This window comes from Palaemon carinicauda, chromosome 4 (assembly GCF_036898095.1).
Source record: "Palaemon carinicauda isolate YSFRI2023 chromosome 4, ASM3689809v2, whole genome shotgun sequence".
Taxonomy (NCBI): domain Eukaryota; kingdom Metazoa; phylum Arthropoda; class Malacostraca; order Decapoda; family Palaemonidae; genus Palaemon; species Palaemon carinicauda.
The window spans coordinates 165,493,376-165,518,193 of record NC_090728.1 but is presented as its reverse complement, the minus strand read 5'-3'; the positions used below and the strand labels follow the sequence as shown (position 1 = coordinate 165,518,193).

The window sequence follows — 24,818 nt, the reverse complement described above, 5'->3', positions numbered from 1 at the left end:
AGGTTCTTCAATTTCATCCTCTCTAGAACTGCCTTAGCAACACACGAGCAAAGCCTAATCTGACGTCATAAAAGGGTTCCTTAAAGAAATATGAAAATCGAGAGCCACCGAATTCAATTTTTGAAAAAAAAAATTATATTTCTCATCGAAAAATTTGAGTAAGTCGCGTCACTTCTTTAAAGATCAGAGGCATGGACGAAAACATTAAAACTATTATCTTCTTATTTTAAAACTTATCTTTTCCATCATCAATAAAGGACACAAAAAGGAATGAATGTGTCCAAAATCATTCCATAAAACCAGCTTTTATGCACATGAAATATTCACAAGATGAACAGTTTAAGAAAAGCAAAGCAAAGAAACCGTTGGTATAAAAGAATCATTTCCTGGCCCCATACGTCGACCAAGTATGATGTCAGTTAGGCAACACGTCCTCAAAAAACTCTGAGGAAAATAGAAGACAGACCGTGGCATGATCCAGTGCAAGTACATATTGGGTCGACAATCTCGGAAAAGCTCGATCACAATTAATAGTTTTTAGGGATTCTTTGACTAGGTAAATTGTAATAAACACGGACAAGACGTAATAATATCAATACATATAATAACAACAAATACAGCCGTTTTTAGTTCACTGTAAGACAAAAGCCTCAAACATGTCCTTATCTGACGTTTGGACGTTTTTATCACCATGCTGGCCAGTGCATATTGGTGAGGGTGGGAAAATATTGTCTGATCGTTCACAGCAAACAAACCTATAATGTGTGTGTCCCTGGCTAGTACAGATTTGCTGATCATGGCGATACGCAAAACCTTTCAACACGTTAAGGTGTGTCTCAGTAAGAGAGAGAGAGAGAGAGAGAGAGAGAGAGAGAGAGAGAGAGAGAGAGAGAGAGAGAGATTGATTAGAGCATGCAAGACACCAAAACGAATTGCTCAACGACTTAACGGATAGGGAACCATCGACAAATCCCGAGAAGTGAATTAAATTCAAAATAACGGCAGTTTCATCCTACACAAAAGCTAACATTGTTCACACCTACACAATCCCCTAACATACACGGCGAAGAAGAGAAGCCACATGCATATCCACGTGTTCTTTTAACAACACAAAGCAACGCTCAATAATAAGCTGGCCCAGCCAGCACCATGCCGGGAAAAGCCCGCGGGTAGCCCGTGGCCTCTCAACATTACATCAATGGAAAGAGGCAAAACTGTTAGCACACGTGAGACAAGCTTATAAAATCATATTATTATTATTATTATTATTATTAGCCAAGCTACAACCCTAGTTGAAAAAACAAGATACTATAAGCCCAAGGGCTCCAACAAGGAAAAATAGCCCAGTGGTGATAGGAAATAAATAAACGATATATTATTATTATAAATACTAGCCAATTTACAACCCTAGTTAGAAAAGCAAGATGCTATAAGCCTAAGGTCTCCAATAGGGAAAAATAGCCCAGCGAGGAAAGAAATAAGGAAATAAATAAATGATGAGAACAAATTAACAATAAATCATTCTAAAAACAGTAACAACGTCAAAATAGATATGTCATACATAAACTATTAACAACGTCAAAAACAGATATGTCATATATAAACTATAAAAAGACATGTCAGCCTGGTCAACATAAACACATTGAAGTAATGATCAATTACAAAACGACGAAAAAAAAAAAGATTATTGATAGGGAGGAAGAGCTAGCCCGGTTAAAATTCGGGACAAAATGACGAAACAGCACATGCCTGGTTATGCCAGGATGTTAGGATAACCCAACCTCATACGCAGCGACAGCATATAGCCCTCTTCATTAATTCCTTAGAGCAATTTAAAAGGCTATGTAAATTACACACACACACCTATATATATATATATATATATATATATATATATATATATATATATATTTATATATATATATATATATATATATATATATATATATATGTGTGTGTGTGTGTGTGTGTGCGTGTGTATTTAGATACAGTAAATAGATATATAATTATTCGCGCAAATAATATATATATATATATATATATATATATATATATATATATATATATACACACACATATATATATATATATATATATATATATATACACACATATATATATATATATATACATATATATATATATACATATATATATATATATATATATATATATATATATATATATATATATGCATACATATTATAAATTCAAGCATAATATATTCAGCACATAATTATGATTAAAGATAAGATTGCAACGACTCCAACCCATTTGTATATGGCGATACTACGTTGTGTTTTTGAAATACACCGCCGACACACTTCCAGCTAAGTACTGGCGACTACGTCAGCAGAACAACAAGTTGCAAACAATGATGAAACATTACTCAACAGAACCCCATTCCGAGAAGACATTCTCATGCATGAAAATCCCCTTTTTCCTTGAACATACAGGCGTTTATTTATTTTTTTCTTATTATTTCCGCCAAAGAACTTCAAGTTGTGGTTACGTTATACCTGGTGCATAATTGGCAATTTTGTTCTTAAATGTAGTTTACGAGCTAATATATTAACGATAGGGAAAAATGAGTTGTCTCGTCATAATGCAAAATCTCTCTGGGATAGGGATTAAATAAAAAATGAAGCTAAGCAAAGCAAGAACTATAAATTCCAATAAAAATGAGAGAGAGAGAGAGAGAGAGAGGAGAGAGAGAGAGAGAGAGAGAGAGAGAGATGCCCTTGAAAATGAACAAGCAAACTCCTGATTAACAATATGAGCGTTATTATGTGTCTTGATAAGACTTGACGTCTGAAAGTAAGAGTGACACGAGAGGATATAGAAAAGACTATCCTAGAACTATTATGCTTATCTTCATATCAAATGGGACATGGGCGTCATACAATAGCACCATGCGTCATGTCACCGGTGCATGTGTACTGAAAGACTATCTCTGGAGGTATTGTCTTCCTCATTATTGCTTTCATTTCAACATTGCGTAATACGGAGCTGAGAGGATTTGAAACAGAACCATGGAATCTATTTCTATAATGGAATTACAATGGCTTTTTTTATTCACATCTTCGGTATACTATAATCACAAGGGAAAATAAACTTAGAGATATATCAGTTTTAATATTCTTAAAAATAAGAAGTTGGGTTGTTTACCTAAGTGTTTTAATTAGAACTTACTACTATTTAATTATATCGGAAAAATTATGTTGTATACAGACGTGGCAGTAATCAATGTAAGAAAACAATTCTACAGTACATTACGTACGAAATTATATCTAAATTAGTCTTCACGGTTTAGTGACTTAAAACTAGCAAGAGGGCAAACCGGAAGACAACGTTATATATATATAATATATATATATATATATATATATATATATATATATATATATATATATATATATATATATATATATATATATATATATACATATATATATATATATGTATATGTATATGTATATATATATATATATATATATATATATATATATATACACAGTATATTATGAAAAGGATATCTACTATCCAAAAAATTACATGCTCAAAAATTAAAGTCAAACAAGGAAGAGGTCCAACCGGAAGACAAAGAGAGTGAGAGAGAGAGAGAGAGAGAGAGAGAGAGAGAGAGAGAGAGAGAGAGAGAGAGAGAGAGAGAGAATTAATTATAAAAAGGATGTTCACTCTCAAAAGTTTTAGCATTCCCCCCCCCCCAAAAAAAAAAAATACAAGTAGGATCCATTGTAACCTCCTCAGCGATCCCAAACCTAAGTAAGATTACCCCGGAAGCTGAGTGATATCTTCTAATGTTCCCGGAATGGAAGCCTCATTCATCAGGGTAAAATGTCTGGTGTCATTTTGAAATTACAAGAGTTTACGAGATCTAAATGAAGTTAGATGAGAAAATTTTTTTACGGGATATTTCTTTTGCACATTAACAAACTTTATCAATACCAAGAGTTCATGAGATCTATATGATGTTTTGATGAAGAAAATTTTTTTTTACGGGTGATTTCTTTTGCACATTAAAAACTTTATCAATAAAGTTATCACTAATCAGAAGGAACTGTAACCTTCTGGCAAAAGCAATAAGCAAAGTACATGTTGACAGGATTCAACTTTTCAAACTTAACTTTCTCTTGCATAAATTTTCTTGCAATTTTCTTTTTAGTCTTAAGTTTTATCTTTCCTAACTACTTTGAAATTGTTTTTTTTTTTTAAATATATTTCAATAATGATTTAAATATTAGTTGGAACCACAGCTGACGTCGCGACATCATTAAATCTGCCCTTTCTTCGACCCAACCCCTTGCCCCGAAAAATATGTCGACACGTGGCACTGTATTCTGGGAATGAAAATAGCTCCAAGTATTTCTGCAATGGGAGATATTATAAATAATGCAACAGACGGGATGGGATGGGATGGGATGGGTGCTCAAGCCAGTAGGAAGGGGTATTGAGAGATAGCGCAACTTTATTCCTTATTTCTCTTATCGTAGGCGGATATATATTAGCAGTTTTATTCTTGTTTTCTGGGTCAAAACTCTCTACTTTCCTCCTGGCGGGAGATGAATGCCCAAAGAGATTTTTAGGTCGTCCTCATTTTTATAAAAACTGCCAATATTACAAATCTTTCATTCATATGAAAAGATGAATGGATTAAGATTTTATTTTCATTTCTTCTTCTGTAGAGGAAAAAAATAACTTATGCTATCAAGATAAGAATAAATTTATGTTATGAAGTACCATATGTATGTGAGGAGGATATTTATTCTACTTCCAACATCGACAATTTTATTAACTGGTTAATCGTATAATTATACATTTTGTATCGAAATTAATATTCTCAGTTAAATATTTCATAATGGAATACAAATTTAATCGATCGCCGTTTACTAGTTTTTATTTTTATATATTCAAAAAATTTATCCAAAACTTAAGTCTTTAATCATTACTAAATATTACAGAACTAGTGAACTCAACATGTCAAAAATGACGACTAAATATTAAGATATGCACACGCACCCCATCTCACAAGGGAATGACTACTTCCTCTCCTCTCTAGCCAGACACTTGCTCTTTATCATACAGCATAGAGAAGATGGGATGTATGTGTGTCTGTGTGTACCTGGACTCTCTCTCTCTCTCTCTCTCTCTCTCTCTCTCTCTCTCTCTCTCTCTCTCTCTCTCTCTCTCTCTCTCTCTCTCTCTCTCTCTCTCTCCACTATTTAAAGCCTTTATGTCTCGTACAACCCGAATGTGTGGACAGGGGTGAAATTAGAAAGCAGTTTACAATCGTGTCCGTAAAGTTGAGGTCTCCCAGTCACGATTCGGTTCTTGCGATAATCAATTCATTCATAAATAGTGAAAAAAAATTGTAAGACTGCTGCCAAGGCATTGCTATATGATACGAGTGCATGTCAGCTTTCTAAGACACTGGATAATCTCAGTAATACTGTTCATAATTCCATTATGAGTACAGTATTTTTTCTTATTTTGGTGTAGTGGAAAAAAATATTAGCACTGCAGAAGCAATTCTGATAACTTCACATTTTTAAAAAGAATTATTATTTCTTTCAACATGAAACAAAATCCAGCATCACAAAAACTTATCGAAATAAAATACCCAGTCAGGCAGAATATCTACAAAATACCAGAGATTTAATGACATAAAATGAAAAGAATTTCAATGCGTTATTTTTTTGGAGATCACAGGTGGTACAAATATTTTTCCTATTTACGTTCCTCCCTAGTTTCCAATGCCGATACCTTTACAACTGTCCAAATTATTCGAGATCAAATATCAAAGAATGGTAGGAATATATCATGGTGCAATATGGTGCCACAAAACAAATTGATTTTATATTACTATCATATACAAATACAAAATTGAGTTTAAGTGGTCGAACACTGGGACCGGGAGGCCCTTCAGTTTCAAGAGGTTGAATGGCAAGACAGAAGAATGGATATAGAGTAGAAGGCTAAAAATAAGGATGGGGGAGGTTAAGGGCCAATAGATGCTGGGAAGACGTTTCAACTATAACTGCAGTGCACCCAGCGAGGTAACACAGTACTGACAGAACTAACCTCTTAGTGTACGCGACCCGTCAAAAATAACTGCAAAATTTTTAAATACATATTCCCACAAACACATTCAACCCTTCCCAACCTTCTCTCGTTTCCTGACTACAACTCGTCTCACCAGGGTATGACTACTCTCTCTCTCTTCCCTCCTGAGGGACGGTGAGAAACCAAAAATTTATAAATCTGGCAATGATACTAAACATGACTGGAAAGAAATATATATACAGTATATATATAGATCAGATTATATATCAGTTTAGCGAGATCGGTGTTACTACGTGGACATGAGTTATGGTATAACAATGAAACAATCTCCAATAGATCTAGTAGATTTGAGAACAAAGCCCTCAGAAGGATATCGAGAGTTAAATGGCAGGACAGGATTAGAAATGAAACTATTAAGAGATAACTCAAGTGCCAAATGTGGATGAGATCATGGTGGGGGGTAGATGGGGATGGTATGGGTATACCCTTCACAATCCCCAAGAGAGATTAGTTCAATAAACGTTCAGCTTGGCTCCACAAGGCACTAGAAGAGTTGGAAGACCCAGGCCTACATGGCTGAGGACTATGAAGCGCAAAGTAGGAGATGACGAATGGAGAAGTATTGAATTAAAAGCTCAAGATAGAGACGAGTGGCGAAATCTAACCGAGGCCCTTTGCGTCAATAGGCATAGGAGGAAATGATATACATGTGTGTGGTTTACTACTCGCTTTCACCAGATAACTTTACACAAGTCAAAATGACCTCTTATCTTATCGATTCCTAAATTATTTAGATACGCTTATCATTTTATGCCTCGAATCCAAATGATGAAATTGGCTCTTCCTTGAAGTCATATTTGGAGCCAAGTTTTGAGGTATGGAACGTATAAAAATGTTAGGAAATTTAGACGCTACAAAACACACACACACACACACACACATATATATATATATATATATATATATATATATATATATATATATATATATATATATATATATATATATATATATGTATATGTATATAAATAAAATAACCCTCAATGTATGAAAAATTTAATTTATTTAGCTTTCGAAGGGACCATCTCCCTTCCTCTTCAGAAGAGGAAGGGAGATGGTCCCTTCGAAAGCTAAATAAATTTAATTTTTCATACATTGTGGGTTATTTTATTTATCATAAATACACGGAAAATTGTGCATATTAATGTGTATATATATATATATATATATATATATAGATATATATATATATATATATATATATATATATATATATATATATATATATGTATGTATATTACGTTTAAGCGCAAGAATCTTCGTAATACGGAGTAGTTGGCTTAAGTAATGCAAATGACACACCATTATGTAATACTGCCTTCTGCGCCTTGCGAACCATCTTGATACTGCCATAAAGACATCAGATGACAGGGCATCAAGTTACCGTTTTAGAGATAAATGGCGCAGGATGACAGACGAGGATGAGGGACGGGAGGTATGAGAAAATGAATTTGCTTTCACATAAGATGATAAACAAACGTAAGTGGAAATATACTTCAGGGAAATTCTATATTTCTGCCTTCAGGTTCTATGAAAAAAAAATAAAATAAAAAAAAACTGGAATAATGTCATAATAGAGGACTGCAATTTTCTTTTATGTTGAAAAAAAAACTTGAATAATGTCATAATAGAAGACTATCATTTTCTTTGATGTTTGAATGGGTTAGAAAATTAGCAGACGGGAAGGTCCCATGCCAGCTTCTCGCTCTCCTTATGGACGTCGTTTCGATTTTTTTTAATCTAATAAAAGATGCTTCCTCCCTATTTTCGATCTCCTGATGTACTTTACTTAGTTTACTTTGCCATACTCACTGGCCGTGGCTATATTCTACCTTCAGATCCAGTTTCACTCTCAGAACCAGACGACTGGCTCCATGTTAGATCTCTCTAACAAACCAATAAAAAACCTAACAAACAAACCAATAAAAAAACCTAACAAACAAACCAATAAAAAACCTAACAAACAAACCAATAAAAAAACCTAACAAACAAACCAATAAAAAAACCTAACAAACAAACCAATAAAAAAAACTAACAAACAAACCAATAAAAAACCTAACAAACAAACCAATAAAAAAACCTAACAAACAAACCAATAAAAAACCTAACAAACAAACCAATAAAAAAACCTAACAAACAAACCAATAAAAAACCTAACAAACAAACCAATAAAGAAAACACATCAATGGTAAGAAATTAATATAATCATCAAGCATAAAATTCAATTAACCTTTATCAGCTTCCTTAAACGAGAGAGAGAGAGAGAGAGAGAGAGAGAGAGAGAGAGAGAGAGAGAGAGAGAGAGAGAGAGAGAGAGAGAGAGAGAGAGAACTAAACACTAGTGGCTAAACCTATCACTCATTAAAGATGACAAGACGTTACGTGCATAGATATAACCACCCCAGCTAAGCACTCTAAAGTCAACCAACCTCACCTTCGCACGAGGGAGAGAGAGAGAGAGAGAGAGAGAGAGAGAGAGAGAGAGAGAGAGAGAGAGAGAGAGAGAGAGAGAGAGAGAGAATCCACTCATCTCATTCACGAAGACACAAAAAAAAAAAAATTAATCAGATTCTAGTTTTTTTCAGGTCACTAATAATATATGAAAGGAAGAGAAGATTAAAAAGGATGATCAGATTGAAAAAGGAAGAGAAAGAAGACTAGAAAGAAAGATTAGAAATGAAGAGAAAATCAGAGAGGGAGAAAGGAACGAACAAAAGAACAAACGACATTCGAACGCAGTAATCTGTGCACACGAGATGGAATAAAACACAATGCTTCGCAGCACCAAAAAAAAAAAAAATTAAATGGCTGATGGAAGGTCGTAAACACGCACACAAATCTCAAACATTACTATAAAAACGATTCTTGCGAGGATTGTAAGAACAATCTTTTCCATGTTAATTTATCAACGAAAAGCCAGCTACATCTTACTACTATAACTCTCCTTCTACGTTAATTAAAATAAAGTAATAATTATTATTAAAATTAATATGGAAATTATTAGTTTTATTAATATTCCTAAAACACTACTTGAGGGCCAAATACCATTGACAAGAAATAAGTTTTAATAAGAGATGATAAAACACATGAATAAAATATATGAGTAAATTAATAAAACATTAAATAACCCACCAAACAAGAAATAATCTATTTAATGCATCATAAAATAATTATCGAAAGGAAAAGTACAATGGTTTGGTCGATATCAATATTTAGATAAATTATGAAATAATGTGAATTTTTCAATTTGATTTTGTGAATCATTTAAGGAAATAGATTTATGAGAATCATTCCATTTCATTTTGTGAGGAATTTGTCAAGTTACACAAAGGATAATATATATTGATATACGAAGAAAAAGGCTAATCAGATTATACAGCCTATCATATATTGTTTCCGTGGAATAAGAAATTAACTTGAATAAAATTGAAAAGCTCCAAGGATAATTACACCTCCTGGTAGTCCACAAAGTATGATGTTGGGGAAAAAAAAAAAAAAAAAAAAAAAAAAAAAAAACTATTGGGTCTGCCCCAATCTTTTCACCTCCCTCTGTGCTTCATTTTAACACATTCCCCTCCAATCCTACCAACATCCTAATTCCCCCCCTCCCCTCCCCCCCATCCTATCTCCCTTTACTATACCTGCAGCTGTTCTAAAACAAACTTTGAACCTTGAATCGAAATCAATAAAATGATCGACAACCAGGTTCAAAACCTCGCGAGGAATTACAATGAACTTGTCCCACACGGATGGCGCCGATCGAATTACTATTGATGACGTCACAGTTAGAAATGTCACCCTTATAACTAAAACATCCCTAAGGCGCACTTAACTTTCAATTGCCTATATGGGTTCAAATATTCACGTGACTGTACTTGAATCAAAATAACTTGCATATTTCACATTATTTTGTCTATCAAAAAAGGTAGCAACATTATTTTTGAAGATCGATAATAACAGCGTTTTTTTATAGGTATAAAAATAGGATAAACTGGGTTCAAGAGCAAATTATTACTTATTACCCCTATCATTAACCATTGACAATATCGTATAATAATCAAAACACAAAAATGAGAGAGAGAGAGAGAGAGAGAGAGAGAGAGAGAGAGAGAGAGAGAGAGAGAGAGAGAGAGAGAGAGAGAGAGAGAGAGAGAGAGAGAGATTGGGTTATTTATTCCCATTTTAATTAACCATTGAAAATACATCACCAATGTGTAATAAAGGATAAAAATGAGAGAGAGAGAGAGAGAGAGAGAGAGAGAGAGAGAGAGAGAGACGTAATACCACACACAAAACACGCATCACCTAACATACATGTAATATAACATACGCAAAAAAATATACATATACAAATATAAACGTGTATAAACACACGCTGAAGAGGAGACCTCTCAAACACACTAATGATGCAACGGACTGACTCTATTTAAGTAAAACCTGAAACTCTCAAATGAGAAAGGTGTGCGTGCGTTCGTTAATCATCGGCACGTGACAAGATGAAGCTGAAATGATGTCAAGAAAACATATGCTAATGGCATCCCCAAATAGACTGGCGGGGTTAAAAACAGCCTTCACAGGAATTGGCACGGCTATGGCATACGTTATGAAACAATGGTTATGGCGAGAGTATTAACATCAGGTGTGTGCTTATATATATATATATATATATATATATATATATATATATATATATATATATATATATATATATATATATATAGTGTATATAACATATACATTATATATATATATATATATATATATATATATATATATATATATATATATATATATATATATATATATATATATGAAATCACAAGGCCTTTTTATTTCCAAACAGTCTATGTGACCTTAACTAATATAAGCGGAAAAGTACAATGACATCAATAACCTTTTACAAGGATCAATATTAACGCTGCTTAATTCTTTGACTATCAATGTATGCTCATTTTGATTATCCATCAAATGCAATTTGTTTGTATGGAACATGTTAACGATGATGAATCAAGGTGGTTATAATAAGCACTCTTTTAACGTAAAGTATTAAACAGAGGGCTTTGCGGTTGGCCCGGTTAGTGGAATGTATTACACACTGGGAGAATGACTGATTGAATATAGGTTATCTATATTATTAAGGAGAGGAGGAATTCGTCAGAATAATGCTCAATATTTATTTCATTTCAAATAAAAATATATTGGGTGAGGAGTTAGATTAGCTCTTATGTGGCGTATGTGCTTATTATTAAAAAATTACGTGATTGCCACTCTCTCTCTCTCTCTCTCTCTCTCTCTCTCTCTCTCTCTCTCTCTCTCTCTCTCTCTCTCTCTCTCTCTCTCTCTCTCTCTATGGGGTTACACATATTGACACACCCACACAAACACACACGTGTATATATATATATATATATATATATATATATATATATATATATATATATATATATATATACACACACACACACACTAACATTTAAAGAATTACGGCATTGCTTTTTTTTCGAGAAGCCATTGAGCCACTCAAGGAAAAAATGACTGGGCGTGGAAAAACATTAAAACACAAATAAACGAAATATAAGCAACAGGAAGAACTTAAAGACATCAAGCAAGACAACCCCCTTTCTTATCGTCATGCTATTCTTATTGTATGTTGTGAAAATCCTTCCAATAACGAGTCAAACAAACGTTCACTAGTCCAAGTTTGTTTCACCAGAATGATAAAGCACGGACATTTAATCGGTTGTATAAACGTATAATCATGAAGGGCATGTTTTTAATGGGTCAATAGCCTTGGGAACATTTGAACCATTCTTATCAGACATCATAAGTGTAGTGACGTCATTGGGTTCCACTTGGCAATGATAGAAGATTCGCAATCAGAAATCAACACGTAGGAGTGACGGTGTTAGTCTCGTGAAATGTATACTCACAGGAAAGGAAATTCTTTACAATAATAAGCATTGCATAGTTCAGGACTTTCAAGAAATGAAAAATAAAAGATATTTCAAATAAAAAGAAAGTTGACCGCAAATGTTTTAATAATTCAGTTACACGAAATTATTGCAACATCACGGTTTCAACTACAAAATAAAAAAAAAATAATTCAGTTACACGAAATTATTGCAACATCACGGTTTCAGCTACAAAATCACAAAAGTTAAAAATAGTTTAGTAATATGAAATTACTGCAAAATCACGGTTTCAACTACAAAATGGAAAAAAAAATAATTCAGTTACAAGAAATTGTTGCAAAATCTCGGTGTTAACTACAAAATAAAAAAATAATTCAGTTACCCGAAATTATTGCAAAATCACGGTTTCAACTACAAAAAAAAAAATATAAAAGTATTAGTAACATCTACAAAATAACACAGGTCTGTTGCAATTCAACCATGAATGACTTATCCCATAAACACTTAATTCGATGACTTGAATTCGCGACCACCATTCAACTCTCTCATATTTGTGGATTGCTTATCACCGTGATTTTAAGGGCAAGGCCTGAGAGAGAGAGAGAGAGAGAGAGAGAGAGAGAGAGAGAGAGAGAGAGAGAGAATCTTAATACTGACAATAGGCAATAAAACTTGTTGACCATGAAAGAACAGCGAAGTCATTTCATACATATACATACATCAACTAATTATAGCAATAGTGGAGATTAATAGGAAGTAGTGGCGAGTGATAGACGAGATAATAAAAAAGATAGCCAAATATTAAGAAATTTACTTCAGAACGCCAACCAAATTCGTGATTCGTGACATATTTTCGTTCACTAAAATAGTACTTACATAGCAATTACCTCTGTCATATAAATATTAAGGCAATTAATCCGGTAAAGTTATTACTTTTCAAGTCATGCAAATGAAACCAGGAATGATTCAACTCTCCCAAAGGAAACAACTACTGTATATCCTATATGGGTTTTCTTTTATCTGGCTATAATTATAAGAGCCGACAGGAAATGTAACCGAGGCTCTTAGCGTCAATAGGCGTAGGAGATGATGTTGAAGATAACAATAAGGCAATTTTCCCTAAATTGTAGAGGTTTCTCTAAATTGCATAGGTTTCCCTAAATTGTAGAGGTTTCTCTAAATTGCAAAGGTTTCCCTAAATTGTAGAGGTTTCTCTAAATTGCAGAGGTTTCCCTAAATTGTAGAGGTTTCTCTAAATTGCATAGGTTTCCCTAAATTGTAGAGGTTTCTCTAAATTGCAAAGGTTTCCCTAAATTGTAGAGGTTTCTCTAAATTGCATAGGTTTCCCTAAATTGTAGAGGTTTCTCTAAATTGCAAAGGTTTCCCTAAATTGTAGAGGTTTCTCTAAATTGCAGAGGTTTCCCTAAATTGCAGAGGTTACAGGTCTCTAGGGTTAAAGGAGGTGGAAAGTGTTTCACTGCTCGAATTTGAAAGGTACAAAAAGTTGATATTTTAATATTAATATAAAAGAAAAACAACCCTTCAAGCAATTAAGAATCTATTTTACCAGATAAACATTATGAAATGTTGTTTATTTCTCAATCGAGCTGTTCACAATACTAAGGGTCTCCAGAGCTATAAGTTTTATTTTCCATTGCTTCAGTGGCTTCTAAAAACATTCTTCTTTTCATATTAAAGACACTTGGATATATATACACTACAAGACTATTTAGATTTCGTTTATAAATCGCCGCAATAAGAGCGTTTGGAAAATGCCAATTTTCAAACACGTTTTTCTTGTGATTTCAATCTTTCCTAGATCGGTCCCTGGAGACCCCTAGTATTACGAATGCCTCAATTATGAATGCAGTATTGGTGTTGTACTCACCTCAGCCCAGAAACAGACGATGAGTGATCCAGCGGTGAGGATAATTGGGTAGAAAGAACTCATGAAAGATGCTGCTAGGGTCAAGTCAGCATTGGCCTGGGGAAAAAAAAAAACAATACTTAACTCTGGCATGAAAATTATAAAAAGAACAGGAACAAAATTTAACTCTGGCCTGAAAGAACAGTAACTTGAATTAACTAACCTGAAATTTGCCCAAAAAAATAATAAAAATAAATAATTAAATTAATTAATAAATCTACCTCAATAATCACCTTTTATTGCCGGATATTTCTCAAAATGCTTCCTAATGATTACACAATTCTTTATAAATTACACCCTCGATGCCCTCTACTTCTAACCTGGCAATATAACTAACCTAACCTAACCTATAGTTTGAAATTAACAAAGGGGATGGGAGATAATAACTAAAAAATTAACAACACACTAATATATGAGAGATTGTTATCCTCTCAATTAATAACTATGTAATAAGCAAAATCGTGATTGCCAAAAGAAGAGACGTTAATTCTCTCACTTTACAGTAGCTCCAGGTGTGATAATACCTATCAAGGACTATTTTTATACCGGCGTACCTGACTCTACCGAGTGAGAAGCCAAAGACAAACGCTGCCAAGAATTGCACAAGTGTATATCCGACAGTAACAATGAATAGTTAGTGGATTTAAGCAATTAACTTTAGCTAAATTACAAATCTGTGGGAAATCTTAATAACTGTTAAAGGCTAAGGATGAATGACACAAGAAATGGTGCAGGATTAACTTTGTAAAGAAGTAGGAATAAATTTAAACATGTCAACCTCAGAGGCAGTACAGTATAAATAAATATCCTCCACTTACAGGCGACGAGAAATAGGCGCCTCTCAGAGTGGCGGCAATAAAGGTAATGACGTAGAGCAGTTTTTGGTTGGTGACCCTACACGCCCTTCGGAGATTGGGCGTCTTTTGACGGCTGTACTCAGCCCGGATGCATACCACCAGCTGAGCTAAACTCACGGCGGCAATCAGGTAAAACACGGTGGCGAAGGAGATGAAATACGCCATGTTAGGGTCACGGCAGGTGTCTCCTTCGTACTGTACCTGTGTGCAATTAAAAACGTCATATTATTGGATATCAGAATGAATTAGTTTAAGTGACACTTCACGTCCTCTTCACAATTAAACATGCTTATTTGAACTACTGTCATCTTGTCTGGAAAAAAACGTAGGCACTGCTTTACTTTCAACCTTTAAAAATATATTGACCAAAAACCTGAATAACGAAACATCAAATTTTAACTCGACAGAACAGACGATGCCTCACAGGTCCGTATTCAATTTTCATTAATTACCTTGTCAAATTAAAATGGCAATAATAAATGACAAAAAAATGCAAATATCGAAAGACAGGTTATTTTCGCTAAACAAATTTACACAAATTAGCATAAACGGAAAGATATGCTTTCATGCAATTAAAAAAAATATATATTTTACCTACACCACAAATCTAAGGGAATACTTGTCATTAGAGTAACAAATTTTGGCTTCTTTCAAAGTCCCAAAAACCTTCAAATTTGAATCTCGTAAAGCTTTAGTAAAAAAATGATCTTTGGACTTACAAGACAAAAACAAGTGCCATTGAGGCACTCGCCCCTGCCCGAGCAGTTGGCCTGGCAGGTGTAATTGGTCATCCTCCGGTAAATATCTCTGATGGAGGAATAAAGGGCTTTGCTCAAGGTCTCTCCGGCCAACCTAGCTAAGGAGCTGTTGCCATCATCATCTGTGGGCGACGACGAAGCAGCTGGTGTGGATTGAGAAACGGGTGGCTGGGTGGAGGTGAAGAAGGGCAGGGCAGGAGAGCTCGAAGGTCCATACTGCAGGCTGTTGGGCGATGAGAACGCTGACGGCGACGTGAAAGGAGGCGAAGACGAACCTATGCGGAAGTCCCCGCTGGGTCCAGGTCCGGTTACCATACCGAAGACTTCGTCACTTCCACGACGGTGACACACCACCAAAACACCGTCTCTCCACCAATTCGCATATATGCACTGCTGACGCTGCGGCTACTCCTACTGCCACTTCTTCGGATGCCTAACCCGCCGACGCCTCCACTGATGCTGTCAACAAATTCATCTGAAACGAAAAATAAATAAAAACATGAGATGGCAACCAGTTTATCCAATTAAAATGGAAATACTTAGATTTTAAGATTCTTTTGAAAAATAAAACTGAAAAAAAGGTCTTCCGAAATAACATCTCATCCTAAAAATAAGAAGTACTTTTTCCAAAATTACATACTCGTATCACCTTAAAATTCTATTCAATTGCTGCCAATTACAAGGCCTATCCTTATTAAAATTCTATTTACCTATATATATTTTCTTTTACAAATTCATAACATCAAACAAATCGTTACGAAATTTCTATTCGAACTTTGACCTTTACGTATCTCCCAAACTCAACTGTGCGTGTTGAAATTCTTAGTGAATTACACTTGCCAAATAGGAAATGTATTGTATAGAGATAAAAGTTTTGGCCAAATTTATTTTCCCCTTTGAATTCTGACTTCTAGATATAACATTGAACTTCAGCCTACTATGAAATTCGGTTTTATCAGTAAAATAAGTATACATACGTAGCATGAAATCTACTGTACCTCTTGTACTTCAAAAGTTATTGGCCAAGGTGAAATTTGTATTTAACAATTGACACTAAGAGTAAAAAAGATACTGTATTCTATCATCCAAAAGGCATTAAGATCAGCGATGTCCAATTATTTCCAAATGATCTTCCGAATCTTCATAATCGGGTAGTTGAATCAGTAGAACTTCAAATGTTCAAAGTTGCGGAAAATGTTTTTATATTGAACAGACTGACCTAAGTCTTTTTTATAGTTATATATGAATTATCTGTTTTAATGTTAATGATGTTTTTTTAATATTTTATTCTAATTTTTAATTACTCCTTATATCGTTTGTTTATTTCCTTGTTTCCTTTCCTCAATGGGCAATTTTTCCATGTTGGAGCCCTTGGGCTTATATCATCTTGCTTGGCTAGTAATAATAATAATAATAATAATAATAATAATAATAATAATAATTAAATGAAGAAAGAAAAACAAATATAACACCCAAAAATAAACAAAATATGTCTTCTATTTAGAAATTTTTATAAATGGAAGATTCCCAATTAAATCCATTTTGTTATGCTGAAAATAGTTCGCGATATATTACTTTAAAATTTCTACCCTAAAAAAATAAACTCACTTGAAGCGCTATTTAAACTCTTACACCTTACGCGAAACTTTTCCAAATGTAGGAATTTTATTTTGAAAAAGCGAGAACCTTCTTCTCGTATATTTTCTGATATTTAACGTCACTGAATTCGGGCAACCTTGGTAAAGAGGCCCAGATCCGAAGGATTTTAAATACTGTCACATCAGCTTGACATTACTAAACGATGTTTTGGGTAAAGTCCGAAAAATGAATTTAACCTTCTACCCAACACAAGGGAACAAATGGCGCCGTCTGTGGCATCCGGAGAGAGAGAGAGAGAGAGAGAGAGAGAGAGAGAGAGAGAGTCACTTGCCACATAAAACGTACGTAGACAATTTATAACACGAAATTAATCTATTAATATTATAAAAGAATATCGTTTAATAGCATACATACTACGCATACATTAGTATGAAATGCAGGTAGACTATTTAGAAACCGAAATTAACCTTTTCACATAAAAAGTATCGTTTAATAGCATATATACCACATATTCATTAGTAATCACTATTTGATATATCAACATAATGTATACCTCGAACATAAAATTCTTAAGGCACAAATCGTATAGAAAGAATAAAAAATAAACCATAACCGCTAAACTGGCCTACATTAGAACACGACAAAACTCAATCTTTTAATACAAATTCCTCGTCTAACGAGACCTTCGGGAATGTGAATGTCCCCGAGACCGAATATTAAGACGTCCTCGTGTATCAGGAAATATCGACTTCCGGGCATAACATATTCTTTAAAACTTATGCAATGCTTCCGTTTAATTGACTTATGAATTATCTAGTTGGAGGGACGGGATTGGATTTGAATCATTCATTATTATCTTTTTAAACATAGTATGATCATGAGCGCCTTTTAGTCTTTGTGAGCTTTTATAAGTCTTTGTGAGCTTTTATAAAGACATATACATTGCCAATGTTCATAGCGAATTCGTGAACTAGAAAACTGACAAGGCGTTTCCATATGCCGTGAAGAGTTATGGTAACATTGTCAAGAATCTGTAAGTAATGTTTATCAATTTAGGATATGAGTAAACACATCATAATTTAGTCCTCGCTATGTATCGAGTAGACATCACTACGATTGTATACTTATCCAATTATTTGTCTTTCTTACACTTGAGAAATACTCTCTTTCTCACTCATATTCTATTATTTACCTATGAATCAGTTTTTAACAAATTCATACCACATCTCTCTCTCTCTCTCTCTCTCTCTCTCTCTCCCCCCCCCCTCTCTCTCTCTCTCTCTCTCTCTCTCTCTCTCTCTCTCTCTCTACCAATACATTAGATGTAGCTTCCTCACATTAGTAGAATAATCTAATCAGCCTTCGGCATCTGAGGAAAGGAGGCCAGTGTGCACAGACCGACCAAGCGAGGGTTGCAGATACAAAAACGTGAACATGGCAATGATTTTGTTGCTACACAACACCCGTGGCAGCGCATAGTCTGGCTTGCGTCCTAAAAATGCCTCGGAGTTACCTTGATCAAGGCGCCGTAAGAGCAGACTGTGGGCCACACGATAATTTCCTTTATGTACAGAGGCCAGAGGGGAGGAAATCCTCAATTCTTTACGTGTCCAAAGACGTTAGTTTGAGGAAAAGGAAATGAAGCGAGGATAAATCCCGAAGTGAACGATATGGTCGTAAAGTGAAATATGAAAATAGATTAAGTAGCGAGAAATTCCGGATGGTTATTAATTTAAAGGTGAGTATGCGTTTAAAAATATACTCGAGCAATCTGCCACTTCAACGAGGCAACATTCGAAGAAGGTCCTCCGTCAGTATATAATATAGAAGCTTGGGCGAATTTCAATCGATGGTATTCTCACAAAAAATAGATTGCGCAAATCAAAAAAGAAAAGTTTTCAAACCCTTTGAAGCCAAGAGCAATACGTGAAAGAGAGAGAGAGAGAGAGAGAGAGAGAGAGAGAGAGAGAAAGAGAGAGGCCAGGGAGGTCGTTGACCTCTAGAAATTCCCTGGAAACTATCATCCGCATGGAATAATGTACACCGCCGTCCGGTTTCCCATTTCACAATGTTTATATATATCACACATATTCTCCCAACAGACAATTCTTTTCTTTTAGTCTACTTTACGTATAGATATAATAATGTTATTTGACTAAAATTGCTATGCCCTTCTGTAAACAAAATATTACAATGATGCGTATGGAAAATGACGAAGGCAACTATAGCAACGGTAAAGGGTTAAAGGTCACTCATGAATAGCAGAGGCAAGGAACAGTGTCGATGCCCTGGCAGAACAATGTCCTATAGACTGGCCATTTAAACATATGATCAGCTTCAAAGGCCTCGCCTCCAACCAAGGTAGGACCGAGGAGGGACAGACAATGGCGACTGATGACTCAGCAGGTAGACCTAATAGCTCTCCCATACCCCCCTTTCTTAGCTCACAAGGAGAGTGAGGTTGCAGTCACTACTAGAAATTATCGAGCTTGAGCGTCACTTGAACCCCAGTCCAGCAGATCGCCAGGCAGGGATGTTTCAACAAGCTACCATAACCCTAAATAAGCTTTCAGTTATTGGTACTATACTAAGGAATACTCTTTCCATTTGATTATAATCTTAAATTCTCTTTTCAACTATTGAATTTCAATACCTACAAGTGGTAAGGATAAAGTATATCTTAATACTGCCATAGAATTCAAAGACTAGTTTTGGACATAACCCAATTTCAAGTTATTCTAGCAGTAACGATAAAAGAATTGAAAAGCGAAATCAAACGAAACATTTCCCAATAAAAAATAACACACAAGAGGGCCTTTACTAACCCAAAGAGGATAAATAACTTATTAATTGATTTTACAAAAGCTAATGAGTACAAGTTATTGAACTACATGTATTTATTTAAGGAAATAAACTGCTTTTATGTTAACTTAAAAGAATACAAATGAACACCTCACTCAATACTTGAGTGGATTATTTTTTATTTGAAGCTCGACGTCTCTTATTAAAACAATGAACACAAAGGTAAGGACTAAAAAACGACCCCAAATTACAAGGAAAAGGAAAAAGATACGTTGATCGTTTTTGTTATTAAGACAAATCTTGTAACAAAAGGGACGAGGGGAGTTGGGAAGAATTTGCGTCTGTTTGGTAATGAAACTGCTAAATCAAAATGTACCGCAAACACTTTACTCCTTAAGGGAAGAAATTCTTCTTGGAAAAAGGACCAGGGAGATCTCGGACCACAAAGGATGTTTGGATACTGTCATTCAGTGTTTCTCCATACTGCCTCCGCGAAATTTGGTTCATATTCAAAACTTAATTCTACTTCACGTATACAGTTATACAAAATTTATTCAATCATGCCGAATTAATAGACTATTTTTCTCTTAAAACGCGTTCAATCTTTAAAAATAAGAACCTCTAGATATAAATATAGTAATGCTCCATTCTGTTGATTTACTTGAAGTTATACACGATTAGTGTATAACATTTGTTACTCATGAATACATTAAACAGTACAACCATCCCTATAAAAGAAAAAAAGTTGAAGGAAGAGAAGAAAAAGAAAAGGGTCATTGCCCTCCAATGACTAAGTACTCTAAAAACAGAAGATAAGTGCCGAGGGTATCACCTTCCTTGAAATGGCCATTCGAGTGTTATCTCTCTCTCTCTCTCTCTCTCTCTCTCTCTCTCTCTCTCTCTCTCCAACATGATCCAAAATATATGTCTGAAGGTGATAGCATCGAATAGGTAAACTTATAACTTATTCGGAGCAAAAAAAAAAAAAGAAAAGAAAAGAAATATAACTATATATCCCTCTTGCCACGATCCATCCACAGAACCTTTTCATGCAACGGAAGGCCACACTAAACTGCTCTTCCACAGTCAAGAACAGAACATAAATAAATAAAACGCTCAAGGGCGGGGGGGGGTTTCCATAAAGAGGCCATTCGTCACGATATACACGCTATATTTCACCGTACTCTTAACATATTATTATCGAAATTAAGGGAGTTTTGTGTCTCGGTCATAAAACTTTATTATGAAGTTTTCGTTATTGTATATTCGTTGAAAAAATAAAAGAAGTTGTAGAAATTGATTCTGAAGAAGAAGAAGAAGAAGAAGAAGAAGAAGAAGAAGAAGAAGAAGAAGAAGAAGAAGAAGAAGAAGAAGAAATATTGAGCTGAGTTTAAGCAATATTCCAGAGATCTGTTGCATGTTAACTGTTGTCGTTATTAAGATGATGAGCAAAGACGTGGGATTGTCAAAATTTGTAAATAAGTTCTGGACAAGATTATATGAACAAACAACTATCATAACAGCAACAATAACAACATTCTTGTCAGCTGGATTTGTTTGCCTATTTCTAAAATAAAACCTCATATGATTTATTTTCACCAATCTCTAAACACTAAAATCGACCAGAATGCCTTAAAGGGATCACGTGCCAAATGCCAACCACCAGCCTCTAAGATTAGATAAAATATAGATAGATTTATCAAAGTCTTATTTTGATAAACTACTTTATTCTGTACCTATTTATTCTCCCGATGCTACTGCTACTTTGTTTCAAATTTTGTTCCAATGGTTTCTTAGCAAGACTTTCGACATCTCCATATTAACTGCCTTGCACAAGCATAACACCTGAGAAATATTACCGAGCGCTCTCTTAAGATAAAGACGACTGGCGAAATCTAACCGAGGCCCTTTGCGTCAATAGGCATTAGAGATGATGAAGTTCTCTCTCTCTCTCTCTCTCTCTCTCTCTCTCTCTCTCTCTCTCTCAATTCAATGTCAATACGAGAGAAAATCTTATGAGAGGAAAGGGGTGTCCACATTATCCCAGCATAGGTGGGATGGCGAAGATAAGGTTAAAATTTAATGTACGATACAAAATTCTTTTTGATATAAAAGGCATCACAAATATACTATCATACATTACACTCCAAACGAGAATAACAACCACTCACCATCAATTTTTACGCACAAAATCATTAAAATTGTACAATTTTGGTAAAAAGAGGACACGAAGAAAGGAGAAAAAACAACGTGAATCCCTCGTTTTATCTTCAACGAAAATAGACGAGGGAAGTGACGAGGAAGAAAACGAAATCAGTCCCACATAGCTTTCGACCATTCTTCTTAAAACACAAAGGCCGTGTTAACCGTCCTATCTAGCATATTCCGTGCCATGCCTCCATAACACACTTTCACTTATGGTGGGAAGACTCGAGCAGATTGCAGTATCATGTTGCACTTGAACACAGGCATTGGTCAACCTCACTCTCAACTATTCTAAGTGCTACGCCACACTTCGGAAGATTTCCTCCAAGAAAGGAATAAATTCAACAGAAAAGATGAAAATCCAAGCCGTCCAGGGAATAACATTATTTGAAGTAGTAGTAAGTACTACAAAAACTACTAGCTGACAGAACAATATACATATACAATGTATGTATATATATATATATATATATATACACACACACACACATATATATATATATATATATACATATATATATGGACAAAATATGGACAATTGAAATTTATATATATATAAATATATATATATATATATATATATATATATATATATATATATGTGTGTGTGTGTGTGTGTGTGTGAGAGAGAGAGAGAGAGAGAGAGAGAGAGACGGGGATTACCTTGTTCAAGGCTTTTCCTGATTGGACTCTCAAATTACATATACTATAATCGAAAGCAATAATGTTAGTTTTAACTTAGTAAGCACATAGAAGTGCCAAGTCGAGTTAGGACTTCGCTCCATACCGGGGTTGCTGCAATAACCGGATGCATTGTCACTTGCTTTATCCGGATGCATTGTAACTTGGTTTATCCGGCAGGATATACAGCATGTCCAGTAACTTCCGCTTAAATATGTGTATTGCTCGACTTGTAAAGATAAAGGGAGGGCAAGGTAAAGTTATACGAGAATACTATTATAGCCGATATTTCAGTAATTATATATAATTCAGGTGGTACTCGTTTTTCATGAGTTTAAAGGTTTTAAAGGCCGCTCATGAAGGACAGAGGCAAGGGACAGTGACATTGCCCTATAGAGTAGGACAATGACCTAGAGACTGACCATATATACATATAATCAATGCCCGAGGCCCCTCTCCGACTAAGCTAGGGCCAAGGAGGGCCAGACAATGGCTGCTGATGACTCACCAGATAGACGTATGGGCTCCAAACACCGCATCCTTAGCTCACAAAGATGGCGAGATTGCAACGACCAAAGAAACTAACGAGTTTGACAGGGACTCGAACCCCAGTCTGGTGTTCACCAGTCAGGGACGTTACCATATCGGCCCTCACAACTCAGGTATATTTGGACTCAAGCTACGGCCGTGTTCATGCCCTATTTAATTCTGCTGATGTATAAAATTTTAGCGGTTACAAATTTGACTTGAAGTTACGAAGCCTTTGTGTAATGTACAATACTCACAGTGGGCGCATTTGGTTAATATACCTTAAAAAAAAAATTCGCCCAATCAATGGCCACAAGTTACTGCACTCTTTTGTGATACTGCCAACATTCATAGACAGACCAGTTAAGTCGGTGACGACGAATAGCAGGTTTTTTTTTTTTTTTTTTTTTTTTTTTTTTATATCGTAATGACGTTTTATTTGGATAAAAAAACCATCAAACTATCGTGATTTATTAAGTGCTATGCATTATCATTTGATCCCAGTGACAGTTAAAGTTGCGTGCTTCTCATTAGCAATTATAAATATTAAAGAAAACAGCCTGAGAACTGTTTCATCAGCTGGTCTCTAAGTGCTCGCCTTGAGGGGAAAATTGTGCTGCCAGGCTCCTATAGGTTTATACATCAGCCCTTAGATGAGCTTATTCAATAGCACTGTCTATTCAACTTCATTGAACGCCTTGGTCCCTTTGAATAATTGTCTCTGCTGAATAAAGAAAGCCCTGTTTGGAGGGGGCCATTTTTTTTTCGGACGGATGTTTGGCGATAGTTTCTTTATGGTATTCACTAAGACCAAAGTTATGTGGCATGTCAGTGATAAGGGCATTTACGATTTTGGGAAATAGCCTTTACTGGTAGGCTTTGGTGATTGAGAAGTTATCTTTTTACAGTATGTTTTATTAGGGATTCTAGCCTCAACATAAATGAGTATCTTTTTGCATAATTATATAATATAAAAGGGTTGTAGGTGGTAACATCTAGCTACTGAGTTAAATTTTATGTTATTCCTTTTTCGAACATTTCTAGCACGTAGATATCTCGTAGTGTCCGAAGATCACCAACATTTAGGTCAACTGATGCAATTGTAACAATCCATCATGTTTGAATTTATTTACTTTTGTTTGATTAGGCTAATGCTACTTTTCACTTCCAAACGTTTCCATGTAAACAAGACCAACGATGTTTCTTTTACTTTATCTGCCGCTTTATTTCCAGATCAGCGTTAATTACTTACTGTTGGATCTCCAATAATTCAGCTTAATTGTAATGTGATATTTGAATGGCAATCTCAAAATTTTCAATCTCCTTTTTTTCTGTGAAAAGCCTCCTCGCTAGTACAGTGGTAACGTGTTCGCCCAGCATTCACATGGCAGCAGATCAATCCTAA

General features: G+C 34.8%; 1 protein-coding gene across 6 annotated transcripts in view; it reads right to left on the bottom strand.

Annotated features, from left to right (window-relative positions):
* The window catches only part of LOC137640152 (uncharacterized), a 150,969-nt gene that overhangs the window by 34,340 nt on the left and 91,811 nt on the right, over positions 1–24,818 (bottom strand). For all 6 annotated transcript variants that reach the window (XM_068372656.1, XM_068372655.1, XM_068372654.1 and 3 more), the window contains 3 exons: positions 15,560–16,073; positions 14,802–15,041; positions 13,945–14,040 (listed from right to left, as the gene is read on the bottom strand). In XM_068372656.1, coding sequence (XP_068228757.1) covers positions 13,945–14,040; positions 14,802–15,041; positions 15,560–15,913 — 690 coding nt within the window. In that variant the 5' untranslated portion in view covers positions 15,914–16,073. The remainder of the gene's footprint in view (positions 1–13,944; positions 14,041–14,801; positions 15,042–15,559; positions 16,074–24,818) is intronic.